The sequence below is a fragment of the Hemitrygon akajei genome, chromosome 5, assembly GCF_048418815.1.
Source record: "Hemitrygon akajei chromosome 5, sHemAka1.3, whole genome shotgun sequence".
NCBI lineage: Eukaryota > Metazoa > Chordata > Chondrichthyes > Myliobatiformes > Dasyatidae > Hemitrygon > Hemitrygon akajei.
In genome coordinates this window covers 174,840,395-174,861,144 of record NC_133128.1, presented here as the reverse complement: position 1 = coordinate 174,861,144, position 20,750 = coordinate 174,840,395, and the positions used below count along the sequence as shown (strand labels likewise).

Below are 20,750 nucleotides of genomic sequence, written 5' to 3'. Positions count from 1 at the left end.
AAAGAGAAAAAAGGGAGTTGGCTCTTAGGGCTGACAACCTTCCATTGAAATTCAAAGGGAATTGTCCTGACCCATAAACACTGCATAGATACTGCCTGACTTGCTAAGTTTTTACAGATTTTGTATTTCTATTTTACATTTCCAACATCTGCAATTTATTGCTTTTAATGCAGATTAATGACAATTCCTAAAGTGGGAATCATATAATGTGATAAGGTAATCAAATGATAAGGGAAAATACTTTAAATGCATCTTAGTCTTAATTTCGGTGCAGAATAATTGAAGAATGATTTGTCCATTTTGAAAGAATGGAAAAACATGCCCATAAAAATGTAAGACAATAAAAGCAATCCATATTCTACTATTTTGTGTGACATCTCCTTTCAAATCAAATTTGTGGGATTGATACAAGAAAAAAAATTTGAAAATCTATTTTAAGCATCTAAGAACAGAATTCTGATGTCAGAATTGAGGTAGTTGAGCAATTAATGATACTGTATATACACACCATTAAAGGAAATACACAATGCTTAATTTGAATAAGATGCTATGCTCTACTGCAACCTGTATAAAACTTTCAAAACATGTTGTCATGATTCAACACAAACCTATTAAAATATGACCTTTTTTAGTTAAAATGATTTTTCCTTGAGTACATGGTGCAATATTGGAACTCAAATTTATGGGTGTAAATGGACAGTGTCAGTACATAAAAATTAACAGGCAGGTTGTTTACGATTGTCACATCAATGTTCTTCCAAGTATCTGAGAATAAGAAAAGAGCTTTTAAAGTTCATTTTTGTCTTTAGTAGCTGTGAAAGCAAAGCAACAAGTTTGATACTCAGTTAACAGCTCAATTCACAAAGTTCTTTCTTAAATAGAATCCATTTTCTTATATTGTACAGTAGATATAATAACACACTGAATTTATTGTAACATTGTTGACAACATTTTCCCACTTTATTCTACACCATAGTAGGGAGAATTGTACATCGATAACACTGTCTCAAAAAAACATGTTTCAACTTCTGAATTGAAAAGTTTTGCTCTTAGGGATGAAAAACTAGTTTCAGCTTGACTGCTTGGTTTAGATTAATCAAAACTTGCCCAAACCAAATTAAATTTAAATACCCATTGTACCCTAACAAATTCAACAAATGATAAGCTTGGATCAATTTCTACGGTAATAAAAGTGTGAATTGCACCAGATTTATACAAATCCAAACATATTGACTTATTAAAGTACTAAAATTGGTCTCTCCAGTCATAGCTCCTGCTGAATCTCTTCATTTAAAGAACCTGGATTAAAAACAAGAATTTATAATACTGATTTTTTTTCTTCCCTGGGTGTGTTTTGTAGGTGCTTGTTGAACTACATCTACAAACATGTTTTCTGCACTTGGACCTCTGCCTTAAGAAAAAGTTCTACATTAAACAGATTAACAATAGTCAACATTTAATCACCATACCTAAAAATCCACGTACCAACTTGTGAGTAAAGTCACAAACTACAGTACATTTAAGACGGTATTCAATTTTACGTCATACTTTGTGTTCAATAAGTGCAGCAATATATTCACATTACTTCAAAGGCTGCACAACTGCCACATTAAATAGAAATGCTATTATCACTATTATTTTGCTGTATTCTTTGGCTCACATATACACTAAAATACCATAAACATTATTTAGAACTCCTTTGATATCATATATAAATAAAGATACAGTACATACAAATGGAAGAAAATACTAGACACCTCTGTAAGACAGTAAATTTCTGAATATAAATAAGCAAATATTTTGTCATATACCTACATATTTAAACAGTTTTGTTACTGTAAAACTAATACATTTATTCCTTTTCACAAAAATCAGTTAACGTTTGGTATACACAATCTACACAAAATTAATATTTTTCTAGAAAGACATTTAGTTTCTATCTGTTACAGTATTTATGCAACTCTTACCCCCAAATCACAACTAAAGGGGTAATGCATCTAGAATAAAATTTGGTGCTTCACACTCCATAATTTTACATTATGACAAAAAGCACCATACACAGTGTAGCTACGAAAAGGTTCTGCACAGTCTAGGTAAGTCTACTATGATAGAATTACACTTTACCTCTAAGGGTCAAATTCACAGCACGTTGTCCACAGTACTCACAGTTCATATTGCTGAGCTCTTTCAAAGGAACATACACGCTGAGGCTCACATGTAGGTACAATATGTATTTAGATTTTGCATCTCTTAAATAATTACTTCTAATAAATGCTGATTGGCTAAGGAATAGATTTACATACTGCCTGACAGTACTGCAATGTGTTGCACAGTTCTTCAAATAACACATTTATTGTACATTGTGATCAGTTTCAAGAGAAAGCATTGACTAGTAATAGCAAACAAAACCACTTAACCAATTACAAATCCTGTCCCAGTCGTTCTATTTCCTCAATGAGGAAGTCGATGTCAGATCTTGTTACAGCTGGATTTGAAATGACCATGCGGAAGAAGTTAGTTTTATCTCCTTGAGGCTGATACCCAACCATTGTGGTGCCACATTCCATCATTAGTGCTTTTATTTTTGGAGCAACCTATCAAAAGATCAGAGATTAAGTTTCTCTGAGGAAGACAATGCTCAAAAGGGACATATAAAACAATACATCATTAGTTAAGGAATAGAAAGGTATAAAGATAGAAATATCAAAAAAGTATTTGTTTCACTGTATTTCCAGACATCTTTACTTTTGTTCTGGAATTGTATTTAATCCTTCATAGAATTCTAGTAGTAACATTTTTGATATTTTTACTGAATTTTGTGTGGTTCTGTAATACATTATCAACTGAACACTTTTCATTTTGCTTGTAATTTTTATGCAACATATTCTTAACATAAATGTGAAAAAATGAATTAACATATACATATTATTCAAATGATGCAAATTATTGATACTTGGATTTCATGCATGACAACCCTTTTATTGATATGTTCACAACTAAAAAAACTTTTTCCCCCACTGAAGCTGGTGTGTTTCTAGGTGGTACCAATCAGAGCAGTTAGAAGGCCCAATGAGAGTTTAAATCTATCAGAGTAATTGAAAATTAAACTTAAGTTTCAATGAAATATTTTTAATGTTTTTATTCTTTGCTCTCTTCACTAACAGAAAATAGTTTCTAATAATTCTTAGTACAGACATTTTATTCTATGTTTGGTGTCAAAGAGGTTGAATTCAAGAAGAGAGAGTACAGAGAAGATTTACTAGAACGTTACCTGGGTTTCAGCACCTAAGTTAAAGAGAAAGGTTGAACAAGTTAGGTCTTCATTCTTTGGAGCGTAGAAGTATGAGGGGGGACTTGATAGAGGTATTTAAAATTATGAGGGGGTAGATAGAGTTGACGTGGATAGGCTTTTTCCATTGAGAGTAGGGGAGATTTAAACAAGAGGACATGAGTTAAGAGTTAGGGGGCAAAAGTTTAGGGGTAACACAAGGGGGAACTTCTTTACTCAGAGAGTGGTAGCTGTGTGGAATGAGCTTCCAGTAGAAGTGGTAGAGGCAGGTTCGATATTGTTATTTAAAAAAAAATTGGATAGGTATATGGACAGGAAAGGAATGGAGGATTATGGGCTGAGTGCAGGTCACTGGGACTAGGTGAGAGTAAGCGTTTGGCACGGACTAGAAGGGCCGAGATGGCCTGTTTCCGTGCTGTAATTGTAATATGGTTATATGGTTAAGTCCTGCTGAAAGGAACTTTTGGACTGTCTGTCCCTTGTTGCACAGATGTTTACTTCCGTTAAGTTGCAGCTTTTATTTGGAGAGAAGTATGTTCCTTTGTAAATTGTCAGGTTTGTAAATGAAGTGTGCAATAATTCCAGGGTGAAGAGAAAGAGGGAAGGCATTTTTAACTAGGAATACTGGGAATCCAGAGCAACACACACAAAATGCTGAAAGTACTCAGCAGGTCAGGCAGCATCTCTGGAGAGAAATGTATAGTCAACTTTTCGGGTTGAGACACTTCATCAGGTCCTGATAAAGTGGCTCAGCCCATAAAGCAACTCACTTCCCTCCAGGGATGCTGACTGACCTGTTAGGTTGCTTCAGTGTTTTATGTGTCTTGCGACTTCAGTACCAATATGATGCAGTCTGCACAATATGATCAAGTACAGAAGATACTAGTTGTCAGCGCATGTGTGATTCAAATTAATCCCAAACCTGTACACTTTATCTAAATCATTCAACAAATCTATTCCCTTCAACTATGTATCCAATTCTCTCTTGAATCTTATTATTGGATTTGTTTCTATCAGTCATTCAGAGATAAGCCAACTTTGCATGAAGTATAGTCTATATTTTGTGGTCGGCAGCAAAGTGCTTCAGCTTGCTATTTACTGCAAAGTGAGATTAAAAAGTAGAACACTAGAATACTACAGCACAGTACAGGCCCTTCAGCCCTCGATGTTGTGCTGCCCCATATATTCCTTTAAAAAAAGTACTAAACACACACTACACCATAACCCTCTATTTTCCTTTCATCCATGTGCCTGTCCAAGAGGCTCTTAAATACTCCTAATATCTTAGCCTCCACCACCATCCCTGGCAAGTTATTCCAGGCACCCACAACCCTCTGTGTAAAAAAACTTACCCCTGATGTCTCTGCTAAACTTCCCTCCCTTAACTTTGTACATATGCCCTCTAGTGTTTGCTATTGGTGTCCTGGAAAACAGGTACTGGCTATCCACCCTATCTATGCCGCTCATAATCTTGTAGACCTCTATTAAGTCCCCTCTCATTCTTCTACGCTCCAAAGAGAAAAGTCCCAGCTTTGCTAATCTTGCCTCATAAGACTTGTTTTCCAATCCAAGCAACATCCTGGTAAATCCTCTCTGCACCCTCTCCATAGCTTCCAAATTCTTCCTATAATGAGGTGACCAGAACTGAACACAATACTCTAATATGGTCTCACCAGAGATTTGTAGAGGTGCAACAAGTACTATCACAAATTGTAAATATAGGAGGCAAAAGTGCAATTTTCATAGAATATTATGAACACTTTATTGAGTACTATGTAAAAAAAGGAATCTTCACTTAAGGTGAAGACAGAGGTGATATATTATAAATTTATTTCAATAAAGTTAACATTTAAGTCCATTATATTTTGAATTTTTAGCTCAAGTTCTTTAAAGTCCTCATAATTTAAATCATGAATTTTGGAACTAGTGGTTTTTAAACAAATTAATTTAGTAGACCATTAAAATCTCACAATATCCCAAAAATATAACATTTTCAGATTATTTTACAGACAAACTGGTTCACAAATGCCTACAAGTTATGCTAAATTAACAATTTTTCTTAGTTAAGGTAAGGAAGTCTGTAAAGAACAGTTGAGGGGCTAATGAGCTAAAATTAGAGAATCATAAAGTTTTAAAGCACAGAAATAAACCCTTCAGCCCGCCACCTACGTGCTGACCTTTTGGCCCATCTTTGCTATCCCCATTTGCCTGTTTTAGGACTGTATCCTTTATTGCTGTCCCTATTTAAGTATCTGTCTAAATATCCCTTAAGTATAATAATTGTATCTGATTCCATCACTTCCTTTGGCAGTGAGTTACAGATATCAATCATTCTCTGTGTAAAACAAAACCTACTCCTAAGATTCCCTTTAAATCTCCTACTGCTCACTTTAAAATCTTGTTTTTGATACCCTACAATGGGAAACATCTACCCCATCTATGCCTCACATAAACTTATACACATTCATCAGGTCATCCCTCAACTTGCTTGTCTCCAGAAAAGTAAAGCCCAGCCTTTCCAATCTCTCCCTGCATCTGAAAATGTGCAATCCAGGCAACATTCTGATGAATCTCCTCGGCACTCTCTCCAACACAATTGTATTCTGCATAGGATCCTGAACAATATATTCTCATATCAGCTCCATTCTTCTATCAATCAACTTCAGTCCATATGCTTGGGATAAAGGTCCTTTTGTCACTGGAGACCATTTCTCTTTCCTGGTATTATCAATACCTACTCACAGTTTTGAATAACCCCCCCATCTAACTGCACCTTAATCTTCTCCACAGCCATTGCCCACCTTCTTACAAAACATGATTGATACTGGGTAAATGTTTCATCCCATTGTTGGACCCTTCAAATACACCTAAGATCAGCCTTATTCTTTTCTGTTGCTGCACAAATTTTTGTGAAGATCCAAAAAAAGTCAGTTTTTAACATATTTTACAAACAGTGTGACAGCTGGAAATACAGACAGTGAGCTACATACAAAAGAGGTGCAGTGATAAGACTTGCCAGCTCTTGAATATTCAATTCACGTGCATTATTTGAGACAGTAATCAGCATTACTTTCAGTAATAAAGCATGCTTAGTGACATACTAACTTCATAAAAATAGGAATTAATTAGACAGACAAGCATATTATACAATTAGTTAACAATTATTGCTAAAACAAATGTTTTATTACCTTAACAATTACGATTGCTTGCAAAATTAGTAAATTTACCTTGCGAAGCTTTTCCTTTCTCTCTTCACAATCTGGCATGTCGCGAAAACTTGGTGGAATATACCAGAAGCAAACATTTGTGTGCTCAGGCTGCAAAAGAAATGAAGAAAGTTTGTGCTTTAATTGTTTCATACCAAAAAATAACAGGTCAACAGCAACGAACAGAACATTTTTCTGTGATTGGAACATTGATCAAAGTCAGTCAGATTAATAGGCCAGACAAGTGTATCCAGTAAAACTTGCAGTGCAAAAGATTTTCAGGAAAACAAAGGTGATATGAATTATTATGGCTATGTTCTTCCTCACCATTAATGAATAAAGGTGTACTTCTCCTGAACAGCTTATCTTATTTGAACACAGAAATAGGGGCATTAATTTATTTGTAATCAGGAAGACAGAGTTTCAGAAGATACAGTCTAAGTGACTGAAGGTGTTAGAGCAGAGGGCACATAAAGCAACAATTATTGCCTGCTATTCTAGAATTGAAGAAGAAAATGGGTGTTAGTTACAATGTTCAAAAAAAAAGGAAAGTGAATAATAATCATTATACTTACTTCTGCATCAAATACCATTTGATATCCTTCCCTCTTTCTAATCTTGTTATAAAGGTACATTGCCAGATCCAAGCACTTGTTAATTTGATTTTCAAATCCCACTGTCCCCTGCAATGAAATGAACAACAAAACTATTAAATATTGAGTTCAGAATAATTAAAACCATTTTTGAAATTCAGTATTTATGAAGCCATTATAGTCATTTTAAATTGCAAAAACATTCTGTTAATACCAATGATGATTAATGGGAGCCAAATATTTTGAACATAAGAAGCAATTATAACACTTGATTGTACTTGTCAGATTGAGTTACTGCATTAAGTAACTGGAGAGGAGGATGACCAAAATTAGAAACTAAATATTCCAAGGTAATCAATATTTAGGAGGGACAGGCTAATAGGAAGGAGAGATGAGGGAGTGTTGTTATTGGATCAGCAGATTATACATTGTTTTAGTATCACAGAGAACCTTGTTGCAGTTGTTTATAGTAGTTATGATGTAGTGCATTGTATGAATTAGGATATTAGAGGTCTGTATAACAGCAGTGATACAGTAATTGCGCAGATATTAATCTCCTTACAGACTGAGCAAACTACATTAGCACTAACAATGTACAGGATTAATTCCTAGAAAATCTACAAGATAGATTTCTGGATCAGTGTGTTGAGGAACCCATTGGGGAGCAGACTATTCCAGATAGAGTACAGAGTAAAGAGAAAGGGCTAATTAATTGTTTTGTTAACGGACCTACTAGAAAAGCATTTTGCATTGTTTGAAAGCCCTAGTTTCCAGTCTACACAAAGTGAACTATTAAGCCATAAGGAGCAGGTTGACTGCAGTAGATTGGTTAACAACATTAAAGGCCAGAAATAAGAAGATTATACAGTGTAACATGTGGCTAAGGAGTTGGTGTAGGAGGGAGGGTGTCAAATTGCTGGATCTATGGGCTTGCTTCCAGGCAAGGTGGGACCTGCACAAAGGAGCCAGCTTGCACCTGAACTGAAGTGGGACTAATTACCTGGCAGGAACGAACGTTAGCTAGTGATGCACCGGGTGGATGCTTAAACAAGAGTTGTAGGGGATGGGAGCCAGAGTGCCAGAACAGAGAGTGGAGAGGTTGTGGAGAGAAATGTTGTTACACCTCAAACGAAGTCAGGAACCAAAAGGTTGAGCATGGTACGACTAATGTTCTGAACTGCTTGTATTTCAATGCATGAAGTATTGTAGGAAAGGTGGATGAACTCAGGGCATGGATCAACACCTGCAATTATGATGTTGTAGCCATTAGTGAGACGTGGCTGCAGGAGGGGCAGGACTGGCAACTCAATATTCTGGGGTTCCACTGTTTTAGATGCAACAGCGTGGGAGGGATTACAGAAGGAGGGGCAGTCAAGGAAAATGTCAAGGGAGTGCTCAGTCAGAACAGACTGCAGAACACGTCTAGTGAGGCATTATGGAACTGAGAAATAAGAAAGGTATGACCATGTTAATGGGGCTACATTACAGACGTCCCAATGGTCCGAGGGATTTAGAAGAACAAATTTGTAGTGAGATCACACACTGTTGCTAGAAACATAAGGTTATTATACTAGGTGATTTTAACTTTTCACATATTGACTGGGACTCCCAGACTGTAAAAGGACTAGATGGGATAGAGTTGGTCAAATGTGTTCAGAAATATTTCCTTAATCAGTATGTAGAAGTCCCAGTGAGAGAGTGTGCAATACTGGCTCTGCTGTTAGTGAGTGAGACAGGGCAGGTGATGGAAGTTTGTCTAGGGGAACACTTTGCATCCAGTGATCATAATAGCATCAGTTTCAAAATAAATATGGAAAAGATAGCTCTGGTCCGCAGGATGAGATTCTAAATTGGAGAAAGGCCAGTTTTTATGGTATCAGAAAGGACCTGGCAAGTGTGGATAGGGACAGGCTGTTTTCTGACAAAGGTGTACTTGGTAGGCGGAAAGCCTTCAAAAGTGAAATTTTGAGGGCACGAAGCTTGTATGTGAATAATGTTTAATTTGAATAAGTGTGAGGTTATCCACTTTGGGAGTAAGAACAGGAAGGCAGATTATTATCTGAACGGCATAGAGTTGGGTAAGGGAGTAATACAAAGAGATCTCGGAGTCCTTGTTCATCAGTCACTGAAGGTGAATGAGCAAGTGCAGCAGGCAGTGAAGAAGGCTAATGGAATGTTGGCCTTTATTACAAAGGGAATTGAATACAAGAGCAAGGAAATCCTCTTGCATTTGTACAGAGCCCTGGTGAGACCACACCTGGAGTATTGTGTACAGTTTTGGTCTCCAGGGTTAAGGAAGGACATCCTGGCTGTAGAGGAAGTGCAGCGTAGATTCACAAGGTTAATTCCTGGGATGTCTGAACTGTCTTACGCAGAGAGGTTAGAGAGACTGGGCTTGTACACGCTGGAATTAAGGAGATTGAGAGGGGATCTGATTGAAACATATAAGATTATTAAGGGATTGGACAAGATAGAGGCAGGAAATATGTTCCAGATGCTGGGAGAGTCCAGTACCAGAGGGCATGGTTTGAGAATAAGGGGTAGGTCATTTAGGACAGAGTTAAGGAAAAACTTCTTCTCCCAGAGAGTTGTGGGGGTCTGGAATGCACTGCCTCGGAAGGTAGTGGAGGCCAATTCTCTGGATGCTTTCAAGAAGGAGCTAGATAGGTATCTTATGGATAGGGGAATCAAGGGATATGGGGACGGCAGGAACCGGGTATTGATAGGAATTGATCAGCCATGATCTCAAAATGGCAGTGCAGGCTCGAGGGGCAGAATGGTCTACTTCTGCACCTATTGTCTATTGTCTATGTGGCGGTCAGAATAAAAGGTAAATATAAGAGATTTAGGAAACCTTGGCTTTCAAGACATATCGAGGCCCCGGTTAAGAGCTGCATCGAAGGTATCAACAGGTAGGAACAAATCAGATACTTACGGAGTATAAAAAACACTTAAGAAAGAAATCAGGAAGATTAAAAGAAAGCATGAGTTTGCCCTAGTAAACAAGATGAAGGAGAATCCCAAGGTATTCTACAGATATGTTAAGATATGATAAGAATTGTAAAGGACAAAATTGGCCCTTTGGAAGATCAGAATGGTCGTTAATGCATGGAGCCAAAAGAGATGGGGAAGATATTAAAAGGACCTTTTATATCTGCATTTACTCAGGAGACAGAGTCTATAGAAGAGAGGCAAAGCAGCAGCAAGGACATTGATCTAATACAGGTTACAGAGGAGGAGGTGTTTGCTGCCTTGAGGCAAATTAGAGTGCATAAGTCCCCAGGGATTGACAAGGTGTTCCCTTGGACTCTGTGGAAGGTAAGTGCAGATATTGCAGGGATCCTAGCCGAGATATTTAAATCATCCTTAGTGACAGGTGAAGAACCAGAGGATTGGGGGATAGCTAATATTGTTCCACTGTGGGAATGTTATTGGAAGGCATTTTAAGGGACTGGACATATGAGTATTTTGATAGACATGGACTGATTAAGGTTTGTTAGCATGGCTTCATGTGTGGTAGGTCATGTCTAACCAATCTTACAGTGTTTTTCGAGAAAGTTACCAGGATGGTTGATGAAGACAAGGCAGTGGATATTGTCTACATGGATGTTAGCAAGTCCTTTGATAGGGAAAACTATCAGAGCCTGGTGCTGGATCTGGACCAACTGGTAAACTGGGCTGAAAAAGGGCAGACAGAATTTAATGCAGACAAGTGTGAGGTGTTGCACTTCAGTAAGACCAGTCAGGGTAGGTCTTACACAGTGAATAGAAGGGCAATGTGGAATGCTGTAGAACAAAGGGATCTGGGAATACAGATCCATAACTCATTGAAAGTGGTGTCACAGGTAGATAGGATCATAAAGAAAAATGTTAGCACATTGGCCTTCAGAAAGCAAAATAATGAGCAGAGGAGATGGGATATTATGTTGAAATTATGTAAGACGTTGGTGAGGCCTAATTTGGAGTATTGTGTGCAGTTTTGGTCACCTACCTACAGGAAAAATGTAAATAAGGTTGAAAGAGTACAGAAAAAATTTATAAAGATGTTGCCAGGACCGAAGGACCTGAGTTATAAGGGAAGATTGAAACGGTTAGGACTTTATTCCTTGGAACATAGATGATTGAGGGGAGATTTGTTAGAGGTATACAAAATTTTGAGGAGTTTAGATAGGGTAAATGCAAGCAGGCTTTTTCCACTGAGGTTGATTGGGACTCAATTAAAGGTCATGGGTTAAGGGTGAAAGGTGAAAAGTAATGGAAACATGAGGGAAAACGTCTTCACTCAGAGGGTCGTGAGAGTACAGAATGAGCTGCCAGAGTGGTGTGTGCAAGCTTGATTTCAATGTTTAAGAGAAGTTTGAATAGGTACATGGATGGTAGGAGTATAGAGAGCTATGGTCCCACAGCAGGTCAATGGGTGTAGGCAGTTTAATTGATTTGGCATGAACTAATGGGTCAAAGGGCCTCTTTCTGTGCTGTACTTTTCCATGACTCCATGATTTTATGACTAAAGGGAATGACAATGGACAAGCACTGGCTAGCATTTGAAGAAATAATTTATGATTTGCAAAATTGTACATTGTTCTAAGACACAGAAGCACAAAGAAAAAGTGGTCCAACTGTTGATTACAGAAGAAATTAAAGACAGAAGTAAATCTAAGTACCCTAAAAAAGGGGAAACTAGGGGATGTTGGAAAATTTAGAACTCAACAGGATAAGATCAGGAAATGGATAAAAGAAGGGGAAAACAAAATGAGAATATACATGTGAGAAACATAAAAACAGTCTGTGAGCTTCTATAAGAACAGTGAATGGAAAAGACCAATAAAGGCAAATGTGGGTCCTTAACAGACAGAATCATAAGATATTACAAAACAGGGATTAAAGAAATAGCAGAAAAATTAAACAAATATTGTGTGTCTTCATGGAAGGAAGCAAAGGGCAGAAATAATGGGAGTGCAAATGAGGAAATAAAGGAAAGAAATACTATCAGGGTGGTTAATGAGTCTGAAAACTATTGAATCCCAAAGGCAGATGATCCACAAGCCTAACTTTGGTCAAGGTAGCATACAGATAGTGGAAGATGAATTTAAAAATTCTAGATTATGGAATGATTCCTGCAGAATGAGGGGTAGCAAATGTGACTCATTATTTAAGAAAGGCGGGAGAGAGAAAGTGGGTAACTGCTTACATCGATACTAGAAAAAAATACTGGGATCTATATTAAAAGGATGTGATATCAAGATATTTTTTAAAAATGACAGCACATGGAAAGGTGGATATCTGAATGGAAAATCATGTTTGGCTCAACTATCAGCATTCTTTAAGGATATAGAGCATATTAGGTGAAATCAATGGACATGATGTATTCAGATTTTCAGAAAGCATTATATAAAATCCCAAATAGACCCACTGATGAACAAGGAATTTGGGGTAAGATACTACATGGCTTGAGAGGTGGATTAACAGATTTTTTTTTTGAAAAAGTTAAGGATAAATGGGTTCAGTGACAAACAAGAGATTATCTGCAGATGCTGAAAATCCAAGCAATACACACAAAATGCCGGAGGAACTCAGCAGGCCAGGCAGCATCTATGGTAAGGAGTACAGTTGACGTTTCAGGCCAAGATCCTTCATCAGAACTGGAGGAAAAAAGATGAGGAGTCAGAGTAAGAAAGTGGGGTGGAGGGGGAGGAAGAAAGGTGGAAAGGGGAGGGATGAAGTAAAGAGCTGGGAAGTTGATTGGTGAAAGAGATACAGGGCTGGAGAAGGGGAAATGTGATAGAAGACAGAAGGCCATGGGAGAAAATAAAAGGGGAGGAGCACCTGAGGGAGAGAGATGATAGGCTGGTAAGAAGATAAGGTGAGAGGGAAATGAGAATGAGGTGTGGTGAAAAGGAGTGGGTGCTCCGAATCTGTGTCAGGTCTCACCAATGTACAGGAGGTCACACTGGGAGCACTGGATAAAGCAGGTGACCCTACTAGACTCGCAGGTGAAGTGTCGCCTCAACTGGAAGGACAGTTCGGGGCCCTGAGGGAGGAAATGTGGGGGCAGGTGTTGCACTTGTTCCACTTGCAAGGATAAGAGCTAGGAAAGAGATCAGTGGGGAGGGATGCATCGCTGTGAAAGCAGTAAGTGGGGGAGGGGGAAAGGGAAAGATGTGCTTGGTAGTGCGATCCCGCTGGAAACGGTGGAAGTTATGGAGAATTATTTGCTGGATGCAGAAGCGGTGGGGTGATAGGTGAGAACAAGAGGAACTCTATCCCTGGTGGGATGGCAGGAGGATGGGGTGAGGGCAGACATGCGCAGAATAGAACAGATGCAGCATTGATGGTGGAGGAAGGGAAACCCCTTTCTTTGAAGGTGGGGGACATCTCCTTTGTTCTGGAATGAAAAGCTTCATCTTGAGAGCAGATACGATGGAGATGGAGGAATTGAGAGAAGGGGATGGCATTTTTACAAATAACAGGGTAAAAAGAGATATAATCCACGTAGCTGTGAGATTCCATGGGTTTATAATAGATAAATGGCTTCCAATGTTTTCTTTATTTTGTGACTGTCTGTGAAGTAGACAAACCTCAGAGCTGTATATTGGATACATACTTTGATGATAAATGCACTTTGAACTTTGAAATGCTTCCTTCTTGTGGTTAGACAGTGACTATCAGGGTACTGCCAGAATCAGTCCTTGGGGAAAGGAGAAGAGAGCAGTAGTAATAGGGGAGAGTCTGTAGAAGGGCTTAGACAGATTTCGAGAATGGGTAAAGAAGTGGCAGGTGAAATATAGTGTAAGGAAGTGTATGGTCATGCACTTTAGTAGAAGGAATAAAGGCATAGACTATTTCCTAAACGAGGAGACATTTCAAAAATCAGAGGAGCAAAGACTCAAAGGTTGAGGAAGACAAATGCAATGTTAGCATTCATTTTGAAAGGACTAGAAAATAAATACAAGGATGTAATGCAGGGGCTTTATAAGGCATTGATCAGATGACACTTAGAGAATAGTGAACAGCCTTTTCTAAGAAAGGGTGTGCTAGCATTGGAGAGGGTCCAGAGGAGGTTCATGAGAATGACCTCAGAAATGGAAGAGTTAATGTATGATGGCTCTGGACCCACAATTGCTGGAGTTTAAAAGAATGGGGGGGGGATCTCACTGAAACCTATCAAATATTGAAAGACCTAGACAGGGTGGATATGGAAAGTAGGGGTTTCCTATTGCCGGAGAGCAGGAAGCACGATGGAGACATTCTGTAATAATCAATAAACCAATTGTTTGGAATCAAATGACCTTGCCTGGTGTCTCAGGGCATGCCAGCACCTGCACCTTCCCCTGCCCCTGGCTCTCCTTCTCTGCCACCTGACCCACAGCCCTCCTACGGCAGCATTCCCAACATCTATTGTTCCTGCCAGATTTACAAACCCGCTCTTCACTCCACCTTAACAAATACAGTAATATGCAAAAGTCTCAAGCACCTTAACTATATAAATGTGCCTAAGACTTTTGCACAGTACTCTGAACATGTGAACATTTGAATTCAGGGTCAGAATAGGACAGTCAGCCCATGAATAACAAGATCCATGTTAATGTTAACTCCTATGCCACAAACTTTTATTTTCTGCAATAATCTTTGATGGGAAAAGATCCATATTAACACTTCATGAACAATTAGATTTTGAATATGCGTCCTACACACAATGCATTCTAGCTTCACTGTCACGACACTTGCTTATACAATCAGTCAATTCCAACACAATTTCCCGTGTTTTGTACAGTGCTAAAAGAAACCACATTTGTAACCTAGGCAACCTCAGACAGGAACGACAGCAAAATTGAGAGAGATTATTTTCGAGAATATTCTGCATGATTTTTTTGCTTGAAAAAGCATCACCTAATAAGTAAGGTGATGAATGCATTTTAATTAGAAAATATTCGTACATATAAAACAAACCAGACATCGGCCTATAAATTGAACCATATGACGCCCTTTATTAGTGTTAAACAATCAGTTTCGCTGGGAGTGAATTGTAAAATCCATCATTGTCGAGTTGGTTTACATATCTCTGGAATCTGATGGAAGCCATTCACACTGCTGCACACCTCTGTGCTTTTTCCTTGATATGCAACTCAGTCACGCACAATCGTCACTTGTGCAATGCCCCTGTCTGATCAGGTCCCACCAGGTCGCCAATTATTGGACAGTCCAGGGAAGGGTTTAATCGTGCCGCTTGCACTGAGATTATTTAAGATCCTTACTTTGATCAATCAGCATCGTCTCAAATTGCACCAACCTCACTACCCTACAGTCCCATTCTAAGCCATAAACTACTCGACCCTCCAGACAATCTTCTTTATCATTAAAGTTTCCGATGTTCTCAAAAACCTGGTTATTTCCCGCATCACTAACTGGCACATTCCAGTAGCTGGAAGTTCTGAGCAGCATCCTGGCAGCACGGAGGAGTTCTCAGTCTAGAGAGGGGGCAGGATTGAGGGAGCTTGGGGTCCAGGGAGAGGCAGGAATGAGGCAACGCCCGGGCATAGGCCTGGGAGATAGTTTAGACTGAAGAGCTGATTATCACAATCCGCATTTAAAACATGTTTAATTGACCAGTTGTGAAGTTGATTTACTACAACTTGATGGACTGTGTTGTAGAGACAGTTACACTAATGTAACAGACTGGCAAGTTAATAGGTTTGTATGCACCAAAGTTGTATAATTGACGGTATGGTCGGACTGACATCTGGGTAGAGCTGAGGAGCCTCCAGGCTGACAGATTATCTGGCATTGAATGGCACAAATGATTAATCAGCTGATGTAAAGTCCGGCACATGCTGGATAATGGGGCATTTAACCTTCGAAAATCTGTCAACTCCTCCAGCTTAAATTCGGGGAATAGGAATCCAGACTGGTCAAGTCTCACAAAGTATATCAGTTCCACATCATAACTTGCGGAATTTCTACTCGTGTTTTCTGCGGTTGTATTTCAATAAGTTAAATTTCTCCTACCGATCCGATTGTTATTTGTTGTATTTTAATTGGTAGTTTTAAAGTCAAACTTAAGCACCAAGAAACAAATCATCAAAGTAAATCATACGAGGATGTGTTGCAATATATTGTAAGTTTAGAAATTTCCATACCTTAGCCTTCCACATCAGCCAAAATTTGAAAATGTCCACGTGACGACCACATTGTATTGCTTTATCTCCCGTGTCATAGGATACATCGTACTGTTTGTCTTGCTGGAATAGATACCCTGCACACATCTGATTGCAGCCTTGGAGGATACCCTGCGAGTAAAGCATAACCGTTGATTTACACTGTTAATTCACTAATAGTTAAAAAATCAAAATGTACATTTATACTTGTTTTCAAATATAATTATTTGTTCTTTTTCTAAGCAGGATGAAAGAAGATAGGGAAGTTAAAATTCAAAGTGAAGAAGATCATTCAAACAAGGCAAAACAGCGAAAGTCTTAAGACTACTAAGATAGAAAAGAGACAAAAGAAACAGTTGACATCTATTTTATAGCACATCCACTGCAGGTCCTTTCCAATAATTTAATTACCTCCATTTTATTTGTTCATCCTTACTTCTCCCTTGTCTGTTATTGTACACAGCCTTCCAGAGGCCAACTATTCAGAGAAATGTAGAAACAAATAAGGCCAATGTTGAGAATTTCCTTGTGAACAAGAAACCTCTCCATTTTAATATTGCTTTACCAGAGCAAAGCAGCAAACATTAGTAAAATACAAAACAAAAAAAGCCTGTATTAAACCCATAAATGAAGCAATGGGTAACAACTAAAATACAAAATAAGCCGGGGAAAATTAAGCTATTGAAACATATAGGATACTACAAAATGATGATAAGAGACTGAACTGTTGAATTTTCTCCATATACCAAAGGTAAGACAAACTCAGATTGTATGTTTGTAGCTTTCAAAGAAAATGATGTAAGCTATGTCAAAAAGGCTTAAATGAGAAAGGTTTACTATTTTTGAAGGTGCTGAGTAAACTGGCCAGCTGTTGTACTTTGGCCTGGCAAAAATTTCCAATAATTCACCCATGTCCTCTGTCATCCTAATAAATGGGAAGGTACATCTGGTGTCCTCATCTGAACGGGTAGAAACTTTGAAAACTATTGACAAGTGAGGTAAAACTGGAGTCAGAGAAAAAAAAAAGGAGCCTTTGGCAAAGGAGAAATATTTGGCAAAGATTTGGGACTTGTTCCAATCAATGTTATCTCCCAATTACATCACATCCTATCACAGAGCGAAGTTTCATTTGTTGGGTCCAGCCAGATGGTTCAGCCTTGCAGATTCTCCACAGTGAGTGCAAGACAACTGGGCACTTGCATTTTGCTATCATGCTTGGCTTTAACTTTGCATTTTTACTTTTCAGATGGGAAAAAGCAAACACTGTGCTGAGACACAAGTTGTTGGAGGTTTTTAAAATTCCAAGGGGGTTTCTACTTTTAGCAAATCCAAGAGTTTCAATTCTTAACAATATTATTTCAGCAGAAAACTACAACATCTGTTCCCACATTTCAATACATTTTCCCCCCAAAAAAATCACTGTTGTCATACTCCCTTGTCTTAATGCACAATGGTAATTGGAGTGATGGAAATCTACTACATTTAAGGCATGCAGATGGATATGTTTTCTGGAAATCATTGTATATAATTTTCGTTGGCTGGAACCAATTTCTTCTGTCATCATCCAATAATTAGAGTCACTTGAATAAAATTGACAGGCTGCAAGTAGGGGAGAATATTGGTGGAATGACAGAATCAACTGAAGTGCCAAAAATTAGAAGTACATTTTCATCTCATAACTCAGCAGGCAGAGTTGGTATAATTTTAAAAGTACTCCTGAAGCCCGCTGTAGTTCAAAGTAAAGCAAATGGATGCCATCCTTAGCATCCTTGAGATGTAAAATGATAGGTAATGGATTACGTGATATATTCCCAGCATTTGCAACTAATAGTAATATGGTGACTCATTTGTCTGGTACTTCTGGTCACGTTTCCACTGGGGAATAATAGACTTATCGTTTAATGGCAGTTTAAGGGTGAAACGGCTTTGTCTGAATTTCCTTTCTCAGGTCATACTAAGGCATTCAGCCCTGTAAGTCGTTCATTTATTTGTGGAAATGCATTTTGTTCAACCAGCTGTTTCAGCACTATCAAAAATATATTTTCTGCACTTTTCAGTACCATTACTGTAATACTGGCCTTAATAGCCCGTTCTTATTCCCATTGGTATTACTGCTTCTGTGGCTTGATACTTACAATTTAGACCTTAATTGGGTTTTAACAGCTTTAATAACTCCATTTGTTAAGTTTAGCCAAGCAATTCCAAAGCTGTTGTCTGAATTTATTAGAACTTGCACTTAAGAGCATCAAAGGACTCAAAAGTTGCCATTCCACTTACGGTATATTTTTTTTCTTGCAACACATCAGTGAAACAGAGAAATTTGGGTGGAGTCTTTCCCCTACTATTTAAAAAGAATAGGAACACAAGAAATGGAAGCAGGAGCAGTGCATTCAGCCCAACTCATGTTCTCTGCCATTTGATGAGATCATGTCTCATCTGGTATCTCACTTTCCTGCACTAATCCCAAATCCCTTAATTACCTTAATACCTAAAGCTTCTCCTATCTCTGTCTTGAGTAGCTAGTTCAACAATATGCATTACCCTCTGTGTGAAGTGTCTAGGTTTATGATCTAGTTCCTCTCATAACTCTTTTTTACCCAAACTATATGTTATATACTATGTAATTTAGATATTTAGTACATGTAATTAAGAGAAAGCATAAAATGGCAAGGACAGAAAACAGATCTGATGTAAAGACATTGGATGTTTTTCTCTCCACAGATGGTGCCCAAATCACTGAATAATATTTGCTTTAATTGTAATACATTAAGGCTTCTACCACATTAAGGGGTTGGAACTAACTGGACAAATCTTTTTTGGAAAATTTCAGAGACAATTTGCAAAAAGCATGTGATTAAACTACACATTTATTCATATTCCTCGTAGCTCTGGATTTATCTGCAAAGACACTTATTAGAGGTTAAGACCTAACTCTGCACAAATATTGTATCCTATCATATTTGTCCAGATGATGCCACTTTTCAGATTAATATTTCTTTTTTTTTAAACTGAGGATTCCCTTCCCTCATAGCAGAAGGTCCACAGTAACGGCCTTTTGTTTCTCACACTCTTCCTCAAAATTTTTGCCTTTCCTTCCAAAATCTTTACAGGGTTCCCTTCATCTTTGTCTTCTGCATCAGTGGGTCATTCCACTGTCATTTCCAACAGTTCCAGTGTGACACAAGCACCAAATACATCTTCAGTCATTGCAGAGGAATTGCTCTCCACAATACTGGTTTCTCCTTGCAACACCAAGAAATACTTCCCTTCCCAAGGCACTTTCTGTGAAATTCCAGTACATGATAATCTCCTCCTTTTCCACTATTCACAGCCCAAGTACTCTTTTGATGTAAAATACAGATACACATTTTTAAATGCACTGCTTTCATTGTTTTCAGTGTGATATATTTTGTGATAGACACATCAATCACAGATTAAGTGACCCTTGCAGAGCATTTCAGTTAAGAACAAACTTTTAGTCTGTTACCATTTTAATTCTAGCTCCCATTTCCATTTCTACTTCAGTATTCTGTTTCAGTAGGTTCATGGAATAGCACATCATTTTCTGACCGTGTATATTACTTTTGGACTCAGAAATGAATTCAACAAAATTCATTTTGTATTTTCATCTTCGGCTTCTGCAGCTAATTTTCCAAAGATGTTTTTTGATAATGATTTGGCTTCTGCAATAATCTATAATTTGCATTTTTCTTCTTTTTTTTTTTGCTTTGCTTTCCACAATTTTTAATTTAATTTCTTCAGTCCCTTTCATTACACCTTTGCCTTTTCTCTACTTTTCCCAGTTCTGATGAAAGATTATCAACCTAAAGCACTGCCTTAATTTTTCTCAACATATGCTGTTTGACTTGCAGAGTATTTCCATCACTTTACATTTTCAGCATTTGCAATAATTTGCTTTTAACAGTTTTCGCAGTCCTGTCAATTTCATAATTGATGTGTATCTGTATCTGTATTGCATTGACACGAAAGGTATGAATTGTGGTAGTTCATAACAACAGCTACAAGTTGAGTTGACTATTGTATCTTTTGTGCCTCCATCATGGTGCAACTTTATACTTTTACATAGGAAATGTCTTGCTGGATCCTTTCACTGCTCAGCATCACCTCTACCCCCAGTCACTGCCCAAATGGAGAGTGCTAATTTTGCTGACAGCAAGATGCAGTGAATATTCAGCAGCACCAGAAAGTATAACTTTGAGCTCCTATCCCAAAGTATGAGAGACAAAGCTGGGTGCAGAGGTTTGTCTTATCAAAGACAAAAGAGACTGCAGATGCTGGAATCTAGAAAATAAACAGAATGCGGAAAGAACTTAGTAAGTCAAGCAGTATCTGTGGAGACTAAAGGTATAAGTCGACATTTTGTGTCAAGACCCTGCAGCAGGAATGAGAAGAAAACGTATCTCATTAAAGCTGGATGGTAATTTAACAGCTTTAAATGATTTAATATCTCTGATAGTGAGACACTTTTAGAAACTTAATTAGATGC

General features: G+C 38.0%; 1 protein-coding gene across 4 annotated transcripts in view; it reads right to left on the bottom strand.

Annotated features, from left to right (window-relative positions):
* Window positions 1-909: 909 nt before the first annotated feature.
* Window positions 910-20,750, bottom strand: part of gad1a (glutamate decarboxylase 1a) — a 51,236-nt gene continuing 31,395 nt past the window's right edge. For all 4 annotated transcript variants that reach the window (XM_073047276.1, XM_073047274.1, XM_073047275.1 and 1 more), the window contains 4 exons: window positions 16,226-16,375; window positions 7,071-7,178; window positions 6,517-6,606; window positions 910-2,594 (listed from right to left, as the gene is read on the bottom strand). In XM_073047276.1, coding sequence (XP_072903377.1) covers window positions 2,421-2,594; window positions 6,517-6,606; window positions 7,071-7,178; window positions 16,226-16,375 — 522 coding nt within the window. In that variant the 3' untranslated portion in view covers window positions 910-2,420. The remainder of the gene's footprint in view (window positions 2,595-6,516; window positions 6,607-7,070; window positions 7,179-16,225; window positions 16,376-20,750) is intronic.